At 31.2% G+C, this 23,536-nt stretch overlaps 1 protein-coding gene across 1 annotated transcript; it reads right to left on the reverse strand.

The window, feature by feature from the left end:
• Positions 1-80: 80 nt before the first annotated feature.
• On the reverse strand, positions 81-23,489 carry LOC139485092 (leucine-rich repeat-containing protein 74A-like). The gene is made up of 13 exons (XM_071269209.1): positions 23,258-23,489; positions 21,201-21,340; positions 19,546-19,751; positions 17,299-17,406; positions 16,845-16,938; positions 7,069-7,118; positions 6,690-6,771; positions 5,498-5,583; positions 4,593-4,787; positions 4,254-4,346; positions 3,381-3,644; positions 1,245-1,330; positions 81-683 (listed from the first exon to the last, which is right to left on the reverse strand). Exons 1-13 carry the CDS (start codon positions 23,272-23,274, stop codon positions 518-520), a joined length of 1,587 nt encoding a protein of 528 aa, XP_071125310.1. The 5' UTR covers positions 23,275-23,489; the 3' UTR covers positions 81-517.
• Positions 23,490-23,536: the final 47 nt, after the last annotated feature.

Below are 23,536 nucleotides of genomic sequence, written 5' to 3' on the forward strand. Positions count from 1 at the left end.
GGTTACAACACAAATACCAAAATCCATGCAAGCCAGAGTACGATATGCCAATACACAATTCATAAAACAGTCAAAATTAAAAGTATTAATATCTATAATATCATGTAAAATACACTTCTAGACATTGTCAGATAATACTGATAAAATACAAAATACAAAAGTCATTCTTCTGTTGTAATTTTCATTATACATCACATAACGTGATAAATTATTATTATTATTAAAATAAAATTTGAAATTCAAACCATATTTTCTTTCTTTTTAAATGCCTTAAATAGGAAATGTGTTACTTTGGATTCGTCATCATTCAATTTTCGGCGTCAAAGGAAAATTACGAAATCAATTTAAATGTTCTTCAAAGAACACATTTTTAATAGGCTTGTAAACAGGCTGGCAAATCAAGGAAATCTTATATCCACAAAAACAAAAGTTTACCCCTTAACACGAAAATTGGCATTCACAAAATCTATTGATCTACAGTGACTTTAGTATACATTTTGTCCCGTATAAATTATGATTATTTTTGGCTTTCTCTTGTAACATTTAGAGCAATTCGTAATCTAACAGCTTCTCTTAGCTGTTCCAGTTTGTCAAATCCCTTGAAAAACTTCCTATCTGTCTTTGACTTCATTCTCAATTTTGTGATACGTCTCTGATACTCTTTATGCTTTATTGTCAGTTCCCTGTAAACAAAAGTAAAATGGTCATATTTCAGACAACGCGAAGTGTTTGGGTATTTTCAAAGACTATTTTTGGTAGCCAAAGTATTTAATTTATTTTTGATTTATTGTTATTGTTTTAACATGGCAATCTGCCTTCTCCTCATTAACGATAAACACTTCTTTTACAATTCAAAACAAAATACATTGCAGCCTCACTGACTAATAATTACATCTCTCTGTCTTAGTAAACAATAACTTAATTGATGCTGTACCTGATGTTTCATTTTACTAGAATTTTGATAAATTCAGAATAATTGAATAGGAAAACTGTATATGTTTACAAAGTGTACATTTGACTGTTTAGATGATCTGAGCAATTTGAATGCTGAATTTAAATATGTTACTGTCCTCGTAATATCATGTTCTCACATATATGAATTTTACTAAATGGCTTTTTATTGGTTTGTGTTTATATGTGTGTACCTCAATAGTCTATCCCATGTACAAGGTTTAATCAGTTTTGTCTAGAATCAATTATGATTATTTTTTACTCTCTCTGGTAACATTTAATTAAATACTTACTCAAAATCTACCTGTCCGTCTTGATTTATGTCAAGTTTCTTCATTAATATGTCCAATGCTCTACTACTAAGGGGCAGATCAATGCTCTAAAAATCAAAAGATTAAACAGTAAAATAGTAAAAAATACCGAACGCCCAGGTAAATTCAAAACCAAAAGTCCCCAATCAAACGACAAAACCAAAAGCTGAAACACATCAACAAAACAACAACTGTCATATTCCTGACGTGTAACAGGCATTTCCATGTTGACAATGGTGCACTAAACCTGATTTTATAGCTAGGTTTATATAAATTTAATATACTAGTAACGATTTAAAGATAGTATATCATTTGCAGTTAAGGAGATGCGGGAGAAGACAACTTAATATTGATGCTAAAATAAATAGTTGTTGCTAGAACTTCACATGATGTGAGATCATGTAATTCGAAAATCATCGGTCGTTACACAATTCCAAAGTCATACAAATTATACTATGAACAACGGAATAGCTTTAATCCAGATTTTCTGTAGACTGTATATACGTAATTGTTTTGTTTGGTAATTAAATTGCAAAAACAGTTAGAACTACATTACAAACATAATAATCTTTTGTGTTGTAAAATGAGATAACGTTTGCCTTTTAGAGTACTTCCCGTACGAAATTATAAGGCGTATTACGCCTGGAAATAAGGCGTAAACCAGGCGTAAGTGGTAGTTACGTGTCTAGATCCAAGCGTAAGGGAGCAGGAAACGTAAATTTGTAGTCCTTACGGGCGTAGAAAAAAGCAGATAACCTGGCGTAAATTGAAATAAGCAAGGCGTAAGTTTTCTTACGGGCGTAAATTGAAATAAGCAAGGCGTAAATTTTCTTACGGGCGTAAAACTGTTGGTATGGCGTAAATAGAAATACCCATAATGCTTTGTTTAAAGGATCATGGGATTTTTTTTCAAAATTTGGCTCTTTGGTTTTAGTTTGTAAGTGTTGGACACATGGCAGCTTCATATATTCAGGGATAATTTGCTTGTTTTGTGCTTTTTGGAAGAATCTGAAATTGGAAATTACTGAATCAAATAGATTAATGAAAGTTGTGAAATAAAAGGAAAGTAGTAATACATGGTAAATAATAATAATGTGAGTATAACTAAGTTATTAAGTATTATGTTCTATCAGAATTTTTGAAATCCCAAAACCTTTATCCTTAGATAATAACATTAAAATGTTTTACTTTAAGTTAAATTGCAGTATTATCATTTATAAATTAGTTCAAAAGACAATAATTTTCAAAAACAACTTAGTTAAAATGCTACTTTTATTTCAAGAAAAAATAATTGTAACAGTTATAATTCTTATTTAAACTTAAACTTATTTGAGCCATTGTCTGCATAAAATGTATTTATTTCTATATATATTAACTTCTTCAATGGTTAATATTTCAAGTTTTTTGTCAAACAATAAGAAATAAAAGCAACAGTACAGAAGTTTGTATCAAATACACAAAAGTACACAGCTTAGGGTTAATACACTGAACTAAAATAAGTGTAGTATTATGTAAGGATATTACGCCTGGTTTATTTATTGACCAGGCGTACTCATTTGCATATTACGCCTATTTTTTTGTGAACCAGGCGTACTCATTTAAATATTACGCCTAATTTTACGCCTGGTTTACGCCTTACTTACGCCTAATTTACGCCTGGTTGACGCCTGGATATGTATTTTGTAAACACTGCAATGCCGCCAGGATAAAGTATGATTTTTACGCCTGGTTTCCGTGTCATATACGGGCGTCACAGTTCGTACATGTTGTTATAATATTCATAATGACACAATTACAATTATTGTTTCCTCGAATTTTCTAACTTTCATATTTTTTGTACTCTTTGAGGTGGCAAGTATTACAAGAACAACTATCAACTCGTGTTGCATTACTAGACCGAAATGTCCTATTCATCATATACTTGTAGTTCATGTAAAGGTGTTTTGTTTATCCAATTTGCATTGCTATCTTGTTTATGAAACATTTCACAATTTAATAAAATCAAATTAAGATTTTAGTATATGTTATCATTGTGTAAGATGTACAAGTTTCCACAGCTGTCGATTGAAATGCAACGAGAATGCCACGTTAGAACTGAATAATATATAACCAAGTTACCGTCATTCCTCTCTGAAATTCATCTCTTGTCAGCGTATCACTATGGTCTCTATCAAGATTGTGTAATAAGTCAATTAATCTAAGATTCTTCTGCTTCATATACTCAAACAGTATTGTCATTGGATCATCTGTATCTAGGACACTTGTATGTACACCTTTCGTGATTTCATCGTGACGCAATACAACTCCGTGTTTGACGCGTATATTTCTCTTTTCTTTCACCTCAATAAGCAATTTCATAAAACTGTCATCAACTAAAATATCCTGTAATGATACATCATATTTTTAAAACAACGAAAATAATTTTAAGGTGGTACCTAACACTACAGGGAGATAACTCTGTAAAGTCAGCTAAACGTTTTAACTACGTTGTGTTGTAAAGGGAATATTAGGCTTCTCGGTGATTAAAATTGGTGTTTGTCAAACTGCTATATAACCAGTGTAATTTTTCTGATAAAATGGTTGGTTCAAAATTTTTGAAATTTTTACATTTTTGTTAAAGAGTCAAAGTAAATATTTAGTCAAACATTTATCAAAATTAAACGAGCCAAATTAATTTTAGTAATAGTGTTGTGTACCACCTTAATACGATATTTGTCGATTGTAATTAAGTACTTCTTGTAATCATTGGTAATTATACCACATCTTTCGCATTTTCTTGAAATTATTGATATTGCTTATGCTTTTATTTTCTCAAAATTAATGCTGAATGCAGTATTTTTAATTTTTTTTTTTTATTTCTTATGTCGTTAAACATGTTTACAGTTTAAAAGAAGTGTAGCCAATAATATTTACATGACAGAAAGCTCAATTGGTTATATTTGATAAAAATAATATTATTCAATTTCAATGTTATAGGCAGCATGCACTTACAGATAAGTCTAAATCTTCAATTGCCGATTCGGAAATAAATATAGAGCGTAAGACATCTATTGCACCATCTGTTGTTAATGGGTTGAACCCAATCTGTAAAAGAAATTTTAAATATTTAAAATTAAAAGTTTACATAGCTTAAATTATGAGGACTGACACACGTTTTCAAATAACACTATTATTATCTGATTTGATAAACGTATTTATTCTATCGGGCAAGATCTGCACCTAAATCTTGAGCACTCTACTAGCCGACCTTCTTTGGTTATCGGCACATATAATTATCTCTATCATTTCGATTTTAATATTGAAAAAATAGTTGGATTGCCAATGACTTACCCTGAGTATCTTGAGAGTTTTATTTTTGCCTACTCCTGGGAGCAGTTGTCTAAATGCATCTAGGGAAATTCTGTTCGAAGTCAAATCTAGTTCTGTTATTGTCCTATTGTTTAACAGTGTTTTGCCCATCTCGTAACAGCCTTCCATACCAAAACCATTCCATGCTAGGTTTATAGACTCAATTGTTTTATTTATCTGAAACATTCATCAAGTGCTGTGCTAATGCTGAATTTACTGACACATTGCATGAAATAACGAAAGAGCAACCAAAAATAACAGATGAATGAAAACTCAAATACATGATTAAAATCAGGAGATGTGGTATGATTGCTTATGAGACAACTATACATAAAGTGTATACATAAGTCACAGTGTTGAATTGGTATCCTTTAATAAAATGTTTATTCAACAATGTTAAATGATCCTATTTTTAGGGCTTGGTATAAAACATTACTGTAAAAATAAGAATGTGCTGCTTCGTTTGAAATAAGTTTTATACAGGTAGAGCAAAACTTCAACGGAATCTGTATATCTAGCAGAGTATTTAGTAAAGGTTATAAATCATCTTTGGAACGATATCCCTTTGTTATTATGAATTACGTGATCCTCCGATACACAGGGCTTAAAATATCTTCCCTTTTAGTCAGACTGATCATGGACAAGAAATTTAAAAAAATAAGTTAAGCTCATAATCATTTTATTAGTATTTGCATTAGAATTATTATAACAATGCAAAACGTAAGGTTTTGAAAATCAAAATATGAAATACCATCTTCACAAAGAAAAGAATAAATTTACTTAACATAGTCAATTGTCAGTCGTAACATGTGTTGTATTTGAAATGTTTTATCGCCATGAAATGATTTTTTAGCGGTTTATTTTTAGTATTCGTAAAAACGTTTTACCTGTAAACAATAACATAAAGAAACTGCTCCTCGTTGTCGAAGATGATTCCAACTAAGGTCCATATATGTTATTGTATCATTGCACTCTAAAATCGAGAAGAAAAAAATCTAAATTTGTATAAAATTAAATGAAGATACCAACGCGAACAATTCTACTTCAATAACAATCATGAAATTCAGAGCTGTCAGTACAATGTAACATCGGACGTTACACTTAATAGTTGATATACAAAATATCAATAACACATTTTAGGATAGAGAAAGTATTGTCAATATTTTAAGTGCATATAGAAAATTTGCAGCTTCATTTCTTTTTTTAGAACACCGAAAGAACAAAAGTATCGCAATTCTACAAAAGCTACTGAATAGTTTGTTTTTGAGTGGGAAAATAACTCCAAAACGACATGTTAATCCGATGGTGATAATGATCGTCGATTACCGCGAAAACATGTCGCCAGTGGCTTGAGTCACAAACACGTACTGGTCAACCAATTCAAGATTATGACTGTAAATCATATGTAGTGTCGATTTCAGTCGTTCTCCTTCGTAACAGAGTTGAAGTAGTGTTTTTGTAAGGAGCAAACTCACTGTTACTGAAGTCCGTATAATGATAACACGCAGGGATATACCAGGTCAACTGCGATATAAAAAAAACGCCATACGATAGCGAGTATGGTCTACGTTACTGCTGGGAATATAGGAAATTGACAATTGGAAAGTTTAGATTGTAACGCTTGTGCTTTATTCTTGCTTTTAGGAATTTCGGATCCTCAATGCTCTACAACTTTGTACTTGCTTGGCTTCATAAATATTTTAATATGAGCATCACTGATGAGTCTTATGTAGACGAAACGCACGTCTGGCGTACTATATTATAATCCTGGTACCTTTGATAACTAATTAGAGTCATCCAACTGTATGACTGTCAAGTACGACAAACCGTATTTATAAAGGACTTCAGTTTTCAATAAAAAAAAAATTGGAGGAAATCGACATAGACTTTGTATTATCTAAACATAAATGATGTTTGTATACTATTGCTACCTGCTAGTTGTAATTGCTTATGTGAATAAAAAAAACCATTAACACTATATATGTCCTATGCACACACTTGATTATTTTCTTTTCTAAAGGGTAATGCATTAGGTATATAATACTCACTGACCATGTATGAATGAGAAAGTCTACTCACCTAAAGCTTTACCGAGAACAATTCCTCCTTCCTCTCGAAAACTATTTTTACTTAAAGATAAAGTTCGTATAGACTGATTTTTCTGCAAATAATTATAACGATTGATATTTGTAGCCATGACTTTGAAAATAATAACCGTTACTGTTAACATTAATACTGTTATCATCATAATTCCAATTATTATCCATTTATAAGAAATATTTAGCTTTTCATTTGAGAATACATGTTATACAACTTGAAATTAAATGGATAAAATTCTTACATAAACGAAATTTTTTGCAACCATAAAAAAAATTAGCATAGCTATGAGATATCGCTAAATTACTGTTTATGATATGTTTTGTAAAACAAACAGATAACTTAAGTTTTCTCTACTTACTTTTACTAAATGTGATAAAGGTACAGCATCAGCTTCAGTAAATCCATTAGCTTGAACGTAACATTAAAAAAATATTTGTATTGTGAAGTAGCGTGAGTACAGAAATTATGTATACTTAATCTGTTGGATGTTTACTAATTTACACTGTATACTATGGAAGGATATGATTCATTCGTAAGTTGTAATTGGCTTTGAACTAGCTTTATGTTTAAATGAAAACTGTAAGTGATTTGTGTCTATCATTTGTATGAATACGAATACGAATACTTTATTTCTCATAAAACTACAATTACATAGTTATAGAGAACATACATAAATATAACTATAAGGTACAATTTTTACAAGCATGTGTGAACAATACAATGAAATTAACTTGGAGGACTGACTTTCACATTTATAACTTTGATAAATTTACATAGTTTTTCTAATATTACAATATTACATGAATTAAACAGTTGATCAAACTTATATATATTAGGGTTAGACCAGCAGTATGTAGGTAAAAATTTCTTTCTTTCAAACATAAAAGATCCACAATTCATAATATAATGGTACTCGTCACCAATGTCGTTTGAGTCACAGAGACAGCAGATTCTGTCTTCTCTCGGTAAACCCTGCCATCTTCCAGACTCAATCGGCAAGTGGTGACTACCACATCTATATTTGCATAATGTATAAATGAATTTGTGAGGTAAAACAGAAAAATATTTTTCCAATTGAAAATTATTTTTAAAAATACGATAGCATAAAGTTTTAGGTGATTCTGCAACAAATGCAAAGCATTCTTGCTGAAACTGATCTTTGAGTTTTTGCTCAATACATTTTGACACCCATTTGTCAGCAAACTGTGCATTCCATATATTGGACATACCACAATTATCAAAAATATTTTTAATATATGATATCCACTTAGTGTCTATTCCGTAATCATTATAATATAAAATACAAGTTTATATAATACAGCACAAATTTTACTTTCTTTTCCATTAAGAAGTCTACTCCAGAAATTAATCATTCGCAGTTTTACAGACACAGTAATAGGGTATCTGAGGTGATATATTTTGTGTTAGTTTTTATTATACTTTGTGCTGATCTAAGGATTTGTTACTGAATTGTTTTGGCTCTCATAGCGGCTGTTACCCCTGTCCTGCGTTGGTAGGGTTGAGTGCTCGCACAAAGGTGTAAACACGCCACAGACATTATGTGTCTGTCCCAAGCCAGTAGCCTGTGATTGGATGAGTGAGTGGTTCTTATTGGTTCATGACTGTCCTATTTTGGTTTTTCAATAAATGTATTGTTAATTATTATACCGTTATTTTTGTTCGATATTTTCAAATTTTCATGATTGACCTGCATTTCGTAGTATTTGTTTCTGAATTTTCCCTTCGGAAAAGACCACAAGAGGACCCATAATTGTCTTATGAGCAATTATACCACTTTTCTTTATTCAGTTATACAGAAAATATCAATTATTCTTTTAGGGATACGTTATGTTTATTTTTATTTTTATTTCAAAATAAACACACCATGTTTATTTCATTATTAACATGACCGACAATGTTTACCTATCGTAAGAGTTTGAATAGTTCGTTTAGCCCAGTCTGAACATGTGTAAAGGCTTGTATGTGTTTATTGTTTTATTTATTAAAAAATTCCAGGTCAATGCTTGCATATGAAATGTGCAATCAAATGATGTTTAGTTCTTTACACGATATAACAAACAATTTCAGCTAATGATAATACCATTTTCGGAATTACATTAAAAGCTTTAAAGTGGTTTAACTATATGCTATAAACAATTTCCATTGTCTATCTTACTTTCAAGTGTGTTGTGAAATATAGTTTTAGTACTTTGATAATGGTGCCGTTTTAATTTCAATTTGTCTTTTTGTATAAATATATTGATAAAACACCCATGTAAATGTAATGTCAATAGATCATATTGGTAAACGATGTTCTTCTAATAATATCAAGAATGAATAGAACACAATATCTTGAATAAAATAACATTCTCCAACAGCTTATTTTCATATAGATATTTTGCGGTCTAAGCATGATTTATTGACAGTGCTTGACTTTGTTAGTTATTATGAAACCCTCATTTTTGAATTTGCTATTTCCAGTTAAATGTCTCAAAATTAAATTTGGCAATAATTTTCATCTTTAGATTGTCATTTTATTTGTATGTTTCTTTTCCAGTTCATTCTTTAATTTACCGACTGTGGCATTCGTTACAGTTGTCATTTTAAATTGCCTGAAATTTAAATTCAATAGTACCTCCCAGATATTTTATGAAATATTTTGAGTAAATGAATATTTAATTATCGTTTACATTATATTAATTATGGTATGAGATTGAGGATTGTATAATTATAGTGGTTGGAAACTTGTGTGCGAATTTATAATACACTAAATTCAACTGAGATGGTTAATAGCTTCACTCCCTGTGGGTTTCATTTAAATTGTACCTACACTTCAGTGTACGTAATGCACGATTTTAACAATGGGTGTCATTTTAATTATACAAGCACTTAGTCGAATTTGATGCAGGATTAAAACCTGGTCATATAAAATGTAACGCTCAAGTCCTTAACTGATGTAATTTTTGTCGTACATATCCAACAATTCTCATTGAAATCAGTAGAACGTAATGAATATTTAAATGTCGTATGTTTTATCGTAATGCTCCTTCCTTTGACTGAACATTATGCATAACTATTTGCTACAATTGATTGTCTGTAATATATGATTAATTAAAACAATTAGATAAAACATCAGTGACAGGTAAATATGCCTAATTGCCTCATCGCTTTACAAATAAATAATAATACATTGCTTTGATCAATCAACCAGGTAGCAATGAAAATGTATTTTCATTAAAGTTCAATCACATTTTAACTAATATAATACAAACATGGATTGGTTTTAACTGACATTCTGTGTTTTAGGGTGTTTTTATTTACATGTATGAACCATGCTTAAGCCCTTCACTTTCCTTATGTGCCGGTTCTAAGTCTAAGTGTAGAGTCTGTGATTAAGTTGTCATTGTTTCATGTCTATCATCTTGTATTTCTTAATAGCATTGTATAAATCTGGCTGTTAGATTTCTCGTTTGAAAATTTTACACTTTACATTCCGGATTTTTATTGCTGACTTCACTGTACGAATACATGTATTTCTCATTGTTGAAGGTCGTACGGAAACCTTTAATTGATTATATTTTCGTAATTTGATCTCAGGTGGAGTATATGTATCTCATTTGCAATTTAAGCAATTGTTCTTATCTTTGTAAGGTAAGAAACATCATGTTTAAGATACACCATAGTTGATCAATTCGTAAATATTTTAAGTCTTTTTTTGCGTTTGTTGCAAGACGGTTACCGTATCTTATCTAATTAATGTAAAAGCAACACACAAGAAAATGATTATGAGATGATCATCAATGACTAATCAACATCATGTTTACACTGCTACTATATTGTTAACGTATTATTAATGTTGAAGACAAAAATTCTATTGTATAATGTAGATATGATGAATTATTTTTTTATAACATATCATAATTGTTGAAATTTGATAGATAAAGTGATGACTTATCTACTTTCCCAATAACTGTTACAGATATAACTAAGGAAATATTAAAACACCTACTAACACAAAATGCAGGCGTCACCTAAAACACCTCCTTACGTCGTAATTACAATCCCCTTCCCTTTCATGAATGTGACCTACCGAACTAGACTATTTACCGGATTTGTAATCACATAAGCAACACGACGGGTGCCACATGTGGAGCAGGATCTGCTTACCCTTCCGACGCACCTGAGATCACCCCTAGTTTTTGGTGGGGTTCGTGTTGTTTATTCTTTAGTTTTCTGTGTTGTGTCATATGTACTATTGTTTTTCTGTTTGTCTTTTTCATTTTTAGCCATGGCGTTGTCAGTTTGTTTTAGATTTATGAGTTTGACTGTCCCTTTGGTATCTTTCGTCCCTCTTTCAATATTCGCTACCATATAACTACATATTGACAAAGTCATAGACAGGTCATTTCGGTCCACTTATTGCTAACAGTAGCAATTTCATTTTTTAAGATGTAAAGGACAAGGGTTTAAAAGTGTCTATTTTATTAATAAATCTCAATGTATAAATGTACAAGGAAACATGCTTGACGAAATTGTTAAAAGCAATAATGAATTTCCTTTTATATATAATATAACTATAATAGATTTTACGTGATATGAATAGTTCATCCACTCTTGAAAAAGAAAGATTTTAGCTATTAAAGTTTATTAGGGATTACCAATATAAGTCTGAAAACTATTGAACATACCGGACAAGCGAATTTTTCAATTACTTTAATTTTGAAATTGACAATATCAATTACCGTGCATCAACTAAGTGCGATAACTTTATAGTTTAAATGGATTTTTCATTATTATAAATAATGAATAAGACTTTTATATCATAGTTATCAGAAAACAAAGCGTGCTAATGGAAAATATTAATTTGAAATAGCATTCTAATTTAACGTTCGACACGATAATGAGTTGTATTTTGCTATAATATGCAATTAGTCGAATGATATTAAATATTATAACAATACAGTAATAGTCTGATGGAAATAAGTTGCGTACAGTAAAACGGAACTAACTTTCCTAGTTTTCATAGAAAGACTATACTGAAAAGAATGTTGAATTGACATAATTTTTATGTTAGAAATCATTGATGATTAACAATAAATGCAATGTACTATCAATTCAGCAATATTTCCGATGTTTATGTTATTGTTAAGACAATCTGGATATAATGTAAATTCTCTATATATCGCAACACCAAACCAATTTTACAAAAAAATACCTCCTCTATCTATAACGGTTTTTCAAATAAAATTGTTTAGGAGGCTCAATTCAAAGATCGAGGATATTTTTGTTTTTTTACCTTTGAAAGTTTTGGATGCACCATATATCAACCTATGTGAAGGTGAATAGTGACATTTCAATTTTTCTTAAAAAATGTCAAGGTTTAAATACATAAACACCATTGTCCACTATTTGTTTTTTTCAAACATATGCTATACCAAAGCATGAGAAAATGCATGAACGGTACCAATTTAATTACATTACATTTCGATAACTGTAAAGAGTCATGGGACTATTGCTGATAAAAAAAAATCCTGTGATATCGAGAAGGTAAACTTATGCTTGTTTGTGTCTGCTTCTGTGTATACTGGTTCTAAAGAAATGATACTAACAAGGTTTCATGTTATCCGTGACCATTAAAGTGTGTAACAAGAAGGTTTGCAAGTAGGTCTCATGATGGTCGGTGATAGGTATATCCATCTTGGACTACGATTTTAGAGCTGCGACTTATAGCGGAAAGTTTTGAATACATGTTTCTTAAATATCAATATACATAATTTAATAGCGCAGTAAAAGAGGGACGAAAGATACCAAAGGGACAGTCAAACTCATCAATCTAAAACAAACTGACAACGTCATGGCTAAAAATGAAAAAGACAAACAAACAACAGCACACACGACACAACATAGAAAACTAAGGAATAAACAACACGAACCCCACCAAAAAACTAGGGGTGATCTCAGGTGCTCCGGATGGGTAAGCAGATCCTGCTCCACATGCGGCACCCGTTGCTTATGTGATAACAAATCCGGTAAATAGTCTAAACTTATCGTAATGTGTAAGAAAGGTCAAGCTAAACATTCGGAGAACCTGCTGCTAAAGGTTAATTAGATTCTATGATGAATATTTCTTCAAGCAAACCTCTACATGTTTGTATTTTCTTATTATCGATATGGTGTTAACTTCTACTCAAAGAGTTATTAGGTACAAACAGCAACACCATGTTTAACTGTAATCGACGTAATAAGGTCACCGTAACCATCTTTTGAAATCGTGTTGCAATTTCAATTATTTTCTTAGAAGTTACTGTTAAATAGTTTGAATGATTAGACTTATCTATACCATATCGATTTATTAAAAATTCTATTATTCGAAATTTACAAAACATGTTTGCATATACATTGCTTAATCATGAATGCCAACAAACCTTTCAATATCAGAGCAAAATCAATATAAGGCTAGTTCGTTTACAAACAAATATTATGTTTTTGCATTTCGATACTAATCAAATAGTTGAGGCTTCATTAAATAAGAAGTAAACATTTCTCTACATCTTTGGTTTACAAAGCTAATTAATACTGGAACTAGTTTCAAATGAATTTTATTCATTAGAGTCCAGGAAGTGTTATATCATTAGTAAATTAAAAGAATCACGGCAAAGAATTTCACACGAAATTTGTCAACTGAAATAAATGTGAGAATTAATATTCAGAAAAAATTTCATTCAATTCTTCACACCAAAAAAAATATCTAAATAAAATATAAAACGTAGTTCCCTTTTCAATGTTCAATGTTCAATGCACAGTCAAAGGTGAGGACATATTCGACGAAGACAAAGTTCAATCTTATATTATGTATATATAGGGAACATGTTAATTGTTAACGTTACAAGACGTTTCTGTACCCACGAATTCCACGAAAATATCCATCGAATAATAATGAATCCACAGTAAATGAAAAGAAAATTTCGTTTTTGTACATTTGTATTGTTAAGGTTCTAGAACGATTGACTAATTCACTGTAATGAAAGTTTATTTGTATGAAGCTTTATATTTCATCATGAATACATCTTAAAAAAACGAGTCATCGAAACCTTTTAAAAACAGTTGTTTTAATTATCTTTGCAGGGACCTAATTGTTTCGTTTTGATATAATCAATTAAATTTTCACTGCATTCCTTTAAATTGTTTTTTTTTTAAATGATAATCAGAATTTATTGGTCCTAAAACATTATCTTCTGTTTTGATTTTTCTGATATTGATCTTGTAAGCTCGGATCTCTAATTTGGTATTGAATTTGTCATTTATACCTTAAGACATTGAATCTAAAATTATCTTTCAATAATTTAGTCTTTTCTCCATTGCGTATACCTGATCTTCAAAAATATATATGTTTTGTCATCAATATAGTCTAGTTAATCGTAAAATGATAAATAATTGAGCAATGACGTTGAACAAAAGAAACTCTCCAAATCACAATATTGATAACTAAATTGTTTTAAGTGCTCGTAATTACGGCAACATAACGAAACATATATTGCTGGATGTAATATCCTGCATATGTATTGAATAACACTTCAAATTTAGAACTTAATCAATATCACTATGTACTTTCAACAATAAAATCATGTTTATTAAATGTAAATTTTCATGCCAAATAAGATTTCATTAAAACTGGAAACATGTATCACCACTTCTCTCGGAGTTCGTTCTTTATACAAGTCTAACTAGCGTGAAATGCATTGTTACTTACATTCCTCGGTCTACTGACCGAGAAATCATCAGTTTTCAAAAGTCAAGAGAAATGTAATTGTACTTTCTATTGTTGACAGGTTAAAAACGATAGTGATCGGCTAAAATAAGTATTGGCTAAATTCAAAGTTGATCGATCTTTTCCCTTTTAACTAGATACAAAGGTACAAAGGAAAACGTTATGAGAAACGTATGCTTGAAAATATACATATAGGGATTCTGTCTTTTGAGATTTTTTTCTTATTTAATATTAGAGGGAAAGGTAGGTTTTATACAAAACTAAACAAGGACAATCAATTTACTTAATTTTAGGGAAAACAATACAATCAAACCCTAGTGCACACAATATTGCACATATCAAATAACTTAAGCGACATAAACCGGTCGGAAAACCGGAGTAGACGAAAACAACGGTTCTTGTAGGTTAAGTAGTTTTATAATATTAAAAATATTTGGACTGTATTCTTTACAAATGAAGGCAACAGTAGTATACCAGTATCCAAAAGTCATAAATCGATTGAGAGAGAAAAAAATCCGGGTTACAAATTAAAATCGAAGGAAACGCATAAACTACATTTGTGTATCAGAGGAAAACAAAAGAACAACAGGACACTGAAATGCAACAGAGACAAACGCCAACAGCCATTGAAATGAACTATTTGATAACAACTTCCATATTCCTAACTTTAAACCGGAAATTTTAAGAAACAAAATTGGTTTTATGGCTAGGAAAACCTCCCGCTTATATAACGATGTTTAAAAATATCGCTAAAATGACTACATTAAGTGACAGAAATACAGCAAAAACACACGCAAGAACACTCATCACAGAGAAACAAAAAAACAAATAATGCAATAATCGACAAAACTTACAAACCACAGAACATCTACGTACATCTTCCTTAAACGAGAGACACCACGGTACATCACAAACAGTGACGCACTTACGTAACGGACATGTCTAAACAATGTTCTTGATAATGGTGATATTGAAAGGCAATTTTATAAAACGATAAGACATTACACATTATCTAACCGAAACCATAACAGAAACTTTAAAAATAAATACATGATTGTTGGATGTACAAATTACCGAGACACAAACTAAACGCAAATTAGACACGGTATAACAGTCATATTCGGGAATAGGTCAAGTTTTTATAATTTATAGACAGACGACATAGTTTTAAACTACAATATAAGACGCTGTAAAAATGTCATTCGTTAGTTTAGACACAGACATATCGTATATATTAACCAATTCGAGATGGTGTCCATACAATGTACGGAATGTCATTCTAAACTATCCTCTCATAAGTCTGTTGGAGCAGTCTCTGCGTAATGAGCACACTCCTGTATGTCAGTCTGTATAGTTTCGACCATTACATATCAATTGAGATATGAAAACACCAAAACGGCGGATCAGAGGGTATGTTACTGCTGAGAAATTTGAAAGTTGCAAGTTGAAATCATCTCGTTTGCTAGGGATTATAGTGTGATTTCGTCCATCTGTGTCAATAACTGCTATATAATATAAAACTCGCTCAAACATTCGATTTACCCTTGTTTATTATTAGTTTTTAAATTTCGTAATCTCTAATTTTTCTATGAACTGGTTTGTTGACAGATGTATGTATTTTCACTGTTCGTTTTTTTTTTTATAGGCTCTGTCTGTATTTCTACAACTTTTGATGTATTTTCTGGAAATACAACTTTATTCTTATATGGTTGTTTAGATATCATTCCAGCTTTTGTGGTTAGGGTTGAAGCATCATTCTTATTTTTTTTAAGTATTAAAAGAACAGCTGAAAAGGATCCAATTAATTATGAGCTTGTCAGTTGCGAAAAGTAAAGTTTTGTGCAAACAGCATAAACAGGGCTGAATTCAGATGAGAATAGTTTCACGATGTTCAAATCTGGCATATTGGTTAAAAAACCGAAACTGAGTTAATTGGATAAACTCCATCGGTTTTAGTCGTTCTTCCTCAAAACTCTGTTGGAGCATACCGCTGCTCCGTCAATATAACAAAGATGTTCATGCATGTCTTTGTATCTGATGAGGTTCTGAACGAATTAAGATTGATGAGTACAAATATATCTCTTAAATTAACTATTAATATTACTAAAACTATTTTTTTAGATATAGGTTTTCATTGTTTTTGTCTCAATAACATAAGACAAAAAAGAAAGTTTAAGATTCAACTGTTCAGAATAGCACTGTTTTTAAAAGGTGATAAATTAAAGAAGGTATTGTAATTAACCAAGAAAGTCAGTTGACACTATAACCTGTACAATCATTTCAAAAATATTAGGACTATTAACCTTTACTCGAATTCAATGATGGCTAGACAAAACGTGATAAGGTAGTCAGTATATAGAACTTACCAGATATATCTAGTTTGGTTATTATTCTGTTATTCGATAAGGCTTCATCGAGTAACACAGCACCTCCTGTCGATAAGTTGTTGTTACTTAAATTCTGCAATTTAACATCATTTTTATAGCTAAAGTATTAAAGTTATCCATAAATCGTATTCTCATTATAAAAAAAGTTCCCAATACATAACATAATTATCTGGAGCTGACGAAGAGAGACCAACTTTTCCGACAGCTAATGTTTTCACATAGTGAAACTGTATAAAGAAGAATAAAAGAGACAACGATTTCTATAAAAACTCGGTGAATATACAGAAGGAAAATTTTCCCATCTCCCAAATCCCAGGAATGCATGAACCCAAGCCAAATTTGGCAATTTGTTCGGAACTTTCCATTCCGACTTGAACATTAGAATGTATAAAGTAAAATCACACAAGTACTGAACTCAGAGGAAAATACTTACTAAATCAGTAATAACAATATTTTCTTGCAATGTTTGTAAGATATGCGCCAGTCCTTCACTGGCTATGTCGTTATTAGATATGTCCAGTCGCTGTACCGTTGTGTTACTCTGTAATAATCAAAGTGAAAGCTTAATAGATATAGACACAGTCAACAGCAAATATATTGTTGTCCCTTTGTGAAATTTAACTTTTTATGTTTTCGTTAATGAAAAAGGATTTCGGCATTTTTTATTACTGATGTTACACCCTATGAGAATCTGGATGTGAGCGGGGTCCTTCATTTTCTGTTTTCATTCAATTGTTCAGACATTTTTCTTTATCTTCAAAAATATACTTTTATTCTGTAAGATTCTCAGACAATGATTTTAAAATTAAGATTTATGCTGTAATTAGATGATTTAATTTTAATACTTATTTCATTTAATATTTCGCTAAACTGTAAGACCGGAATGAAACAAAAAGAGTTGTTTATCTTTATCGAGTTGATTTTTTTTTTATCCTAAGAGTTTTTAGAAATCTTAGAAACGTGTTTTATCAGAACCTGCAAACCATTAAAATTAAACAGTTGGAATAATAATAAAATTAATGATCGGTTCCAAATTGATTAATAATATTAATGTATAAGATATATGATACAGTGACTGATTTCTTGGGGTTTTGCGGTACAAATTGCATAATAAAGACAATGGACTAAAAAATAACACTATATCTGTTCAATAAAAAAATGATCTATCGTTTGATATTTTTACAGGTCTTTTGTCATTTTTGTTTTTAGAATTTGAAAAAAAACATTTGATATTCGATTTTAAATAATGTAATCGCAGTGCTCAGTGTGTGCATGAAACCATTACAGAAAGACAGCCGTGAAATCTCATAAATATAAAATCTATAATGATACATTTTCTGCAAATTGCATCAGGTTAAAAATCCATGCCGCTGTAACAATACAAAATTCACCAAATAGAGATTGAATTAGAAATGTAGATTAAATGATTGGTGTTTAATGACACTTTCAGTACTATTACGCTATTTCATGGGATCATTTTGTATTGGGAATATGAATCAGCTTTATTTGAAAACTGTTATGTATTCGGTTGAAGGAATATGCTGAAAAATTTTAGCAGTACATGAACCTACCACTAGCGCTATTGCTACTGACTTCACATCATCGTTTACCTACCACAAGTGCTATTGCTACTGACGTCACACCACCGCCGTTTACCTATCACTAAGCTACTGTCCCTACTGACTTCTCACCATCGTGTACCTACCGCTAGCGCTATTGCTATTGACTTCACATCATCGTTTACCTACCACAAGTACTATAGCTACTGATTCACATCATCGTTTACCTACCACAAGTACTATTGCTACTGACTTCACATCATCGTTTACCTACCACAAGTGCTATTGCTACTGACGTCACACCTCCGTTTACCTACCACTAGTGCTATTGCTTCTGACTTCAAACCACCGTGTACCTACCACAAGTGTTAATGCTACTGACTTCACACCATCGTGTACCTACCACTAGTGATATTGCTATTGACTTCACACCATCGTGCGTCTACACCTAGTACTATTGCTACTGATTTCACACCATCATGTACTTACCACTAGTGTTATTGCTACTGACTTCACACCACCGTATACTTACCACTAGTGCTATTGCTAATGACTTCACACCATCGTGCGTTTACCCCTAGTGTTATTGCTACTGACTTTACACCATCTTGTACCTACCACTAGTACCATTGGCTACTGACTTCACACCATCGTGCGTCTACCCCCTAGTGTTATTGCTACTGACTTTACTCCATTGTGTACTAACACTAGCGCTATTGCTTCTGACTTCACTCCATCGTGTACCTACCACTAGTGTTAATGCTAATGACTTCACACCAGCATGTACCTACCCCTAGTGCTATTGCTACTTCTCACCATTTTGTACCTAACACTAGCGCTATTGCTACTGATTTCACACCATCGTGTAGTGGTATTGCTTCTGACGTCACACTACCGTGTACCTACCACTAGTGTTATTGCAACTGACTTCACACAATCGTGTACCTACCGCTAGTTCTATTACTACTGACTTCACACAATCGTGTATCTACCTCTAGTGTTTTTGCTACTGATTTTTCTCCACCGTGTTTCTACACCTAGTGATATTGCTAATGACTTTACATCATCGTCTTCCTACCCCTAGTGTTTATGCTACTGATTACACACCATCTTGTACCTACCACTAGCGCTATTGCTACTGACTTCACACCATCGATGCCCAATCCGTGATGTGATAAATCTATATGGGTTCTTTTAAGTCGACGAAAAAAGTAGGTAGACGGTACTTTATCGAAATAACGACATGATTTGACATAGACTTGCTGACAAAGTACTGTATTATGTTTAACTGAATGATTTCCCGGGAACGACAACGATTGGTTCTCATCTGCAAAAGAAAAGTCGCGGAAGTAAATTCGATAGAATAAAGCAGAATTGTAATATAATAAATAATACAATGTATATCTAGAATAAAATAGCAGGTTTATCTTTTATTTTGGTAGAGTATAATAACTATCTTACTAGACTTAATATTGATATATATCTATATGAATAAGGCTGTAATATAAGTTATAAGGGGTTAAAAAGGAGACGATATTCAATTCAATAACTATTTTTATTTTATCAACATGTCGAAATTAAATTTATTTCATTAAATCCGTTTTTAAGTGGTTTTACAACCAATTGTGGACTTTGGGGTTAATCTGATTGTATCGCAAAATAGGTGTGAACATTTTAAATTCTATTTTGACAATAATTCTGTAAATCATACAATTCAATCACTTAAATGAAAGTCACTTCAAAATTTGAAGATTGAACTGTTTCAAGTGTTTATGGGACTTTCATTATTGATAAAATTTGTTGTTGGCATGACCTCACATAAATGTCGTTAGACATCACGAGATTAAACCATTGACTGTCCTGAAAAGGTCGAATATTTCATATTGTAAAAAAGATGTGAAAATTATGTAATTCATCATGTAAAACTATCATACTTAATATGATATATCATTATCATCATGAATTGACAATTGGTGTTTTAAGCATGTTTTTCTATTCTCGACTATATACCAGTGTTTGTTTTGTATTTATTTGTAAACGTTTTTGATTAAATATGAATTTGAAATAAATTAGCATTGTTGTTGTCGAAATCTTTCTACAAAAACATCATTAAAACAAACTATAAAATAAACATTCACCCTTAATATATGTCATATATATATGCATCAATCGAAAACGTATCAAAATAAAATGTTCATGAATAATTATACTTAAAATACAGAAAGACGTGGCGGATTCAGGGAGAGATGCTTTGTATGGGGACATATGGGTTGAACCTCCCTTTTATATGACTTGCATGTGTTTGGTTCCCCTTTTAAAAATGGCTTGATCCGCGCCCGATATAGGGTAAAGGCACAGCCAATATGTACCAAAGTAAAACACATATGATATACACGATAAAATGGCTCCTACATTTTCCAATTCGAAAACCTTTAATTGTCAAGTGATTCATACCTATGCTTAAAAAGACAATGACATATTTGTGTTAAGAATCCAGGCGCAACTGTTATGTGCATATTAACATGAAAACATCCTATTGTGATATAAATATGTCTGTGCGAGACTTACACGTTGTTGTGACTGATTTAACTTGCAACTCCCCACATGTAGATCTAATCATGTAAGTCAATTTTCGGTGTTATCTGCTCTTTCGTCAGGTTATTGTCTCTTTGACATATTCTCCATTTCTATCTTAACTCTTTCTGTTCATATAAATTGGATATAAAAACATGTCATATTTACAAATACCGACAGAACTAGATACCAATTAACTCACCATCGGAGGATGTAGAATCAGAAGACGAGTAATCAGAGTCCCCTAGATCTAGAAATTCATCATCAAATTCATCCTTTTGTGGAGGCTTTGCTGGCTCAGACTTTGGGCGTGTGTAAGATTTGAAACGAATCCTTCTATTTCTGAAATAGCAATGGTAAATTTAAAAAAAAAATAAGTATCATACATTTAATCACTTATAGCAATATCACTTACGTAGTGTATTTAAAAAATGCAGTATAGATGATTATGTTGTAATTTGTACGTGTCTTTTTGGTATATGTCGCTTTATGTCTGTTCTATTCTATCATAAAATGATTTTTTGTTATACCTCACGGAGAGATATATGCCTAATCAAAAAGGTCGACCAGGGTATAGCATATGTCTTTTCAGCGGATGTATTATATATATATATTACCAGCCACGTCTTGTCGGAATAGGGACTTAAAAACTGGCGAATCGTGTGGCTCTAGAACTCTACTATAACTCTAGGCTTACCATTTATGTATAAAATCTTTCGTAGGATGATATGACATGAACGTGATTTCCTGTACAATGTTAGAATTATCACAGTCTTCAATATTATACGATAAAAAGAAGTTTATTAATTGAGCCATGAACAGAAATGTTTTACAATGTTCAATTTGATTGAGTCGATATTGACTGAAACTGCTTGATATTTTACAATGAAATCATGGTTTTTCAATTAATGGAATTAATCGCTGAAACTTAGATTTGTCATAATCAACCTTGGACAGTTAATGCGTGAATTATTATACGGATCCACCATGACAGGCATAGCTGTCATTTGGAGGTACAGCGGCCGATATTAGAGTTATCAACTTCTAAATCTGCAAAAGTACTTTGAGCTAGCTGTCAGTAACCATACATGTAATAATTTACACATTGTTTCGTATTGTTTATCTGATTTATCGTTCTTCTATAAATTTAAGTGATTTTTTAATATTTTTTATAGAATACATGTATGTTTTTTTCGGAATCTTTTTATTGTTTAGTAATGGAGTTTAATTTGGTAAAATTGAGTAAGCACGTATCCAGTTTACTTGAGCTACAATGATGATTGTTAGAAGAGATTTCTATAAAGTAGTCAGTATCATATAGACCATTGATTGTTTTAAAAGATATACCCTGAAGAATATTACATTAGTTGTTTCCTATATTATACACAATATAGCTAGGAACTATGAATACCCTGGGATAATTGGCGCCAGTTTTCATCAGATTTAGTTATAACACTAAAACAAAAATCAAACTAATAGAATTACAACAAACAAGTATCAAACAAATCATCACTTCCAAAGCAATAATAAATTGACTCGAGGTAACATAATGTAAGAAGTATATTGTCTTCTACTTTGCTCATGTTTGACGAATATGGTTCAAGAAAGATCTTTATCAAGACAATACAGTCGAACGTGATGAAATGAACGAAACCACACATCTATCGTCAGAAAGTGAGCTGTCCTGTTTCTACATGTGCTTCTATTGTAAATGATAGATTCAGTTTAATTTCGATGATCGAGAAGGTTGGACGAATTTAGTGTAAAGAATAATTCCCCGGTATTATGAATATTCATTGTTTTAATAACCTCCAATCATTTTTTTAAAGGGGGAGGGAAAACACACATTTACACATTACCATGGTTCATGTTGAGGTTTGAAGATATTCGTATGTTTTTGGCGAATATTCATTGTTAAATGGCACACACTGTGCTCAATGTTGTTTTGTTTTTTCTATTTGTATTTTGGGGTGTCATTTTTTTCAAATTTCCATCCTTTATTTCTAATAACATTTTTTTGACAAAAGTGCAGGTCTTTTTTTCTTGATTTAGAGTTTTAAAATTCTAATTATTTACACGAAAGGAGATGTTCGATGATTGTCAAAGATTGAATCTACTACTGAATATACAAACACCATTAAGGTATACAATACAAACACCATGTAAACAAAAGTCAATATTTAAAATAGAACAGTATTTCCTTTCAAAATTAATAATTTGATCTGTAGAGGTTATAAAAACAATTAATTAAAAACTAACCTTGATGCTGCTTCCATTAAAATCTCCAATTTTACAACATTTTAAAAAATAATAGTTTCTTTGACTACGACTGATACGCCTGGTTTTATTTAAATTGTCTCGGCATATTACACCTTGAATGTTATTTGCATCCTGTGATCAATACACCATCATTTAAAGTAGACTTAAAACATTGTGTTAGTGGTAATCTATTGAATTTTAAACAGCCCTGTAGGTTTTACACTTTCCTGTCGATAATCACAACAAACCAATATTTATATAACATTCCATTAAAAAAGA

Source organism: Mytilus edulis, chromosome 8 (assembly GCF_963676685.1).
Source record: "Mytilus edulis chromosome 8, xbMytEdul2.2, whole genome shotgun sequence".
In the NCBI taxonomy this organism is placed as follows: domain Eukaryota; kingdom Metazoa; phylum Mollusca; class Bivalvia; order Mytilida; family Mytilidae; genus Mytilus; species Mytilus edulis.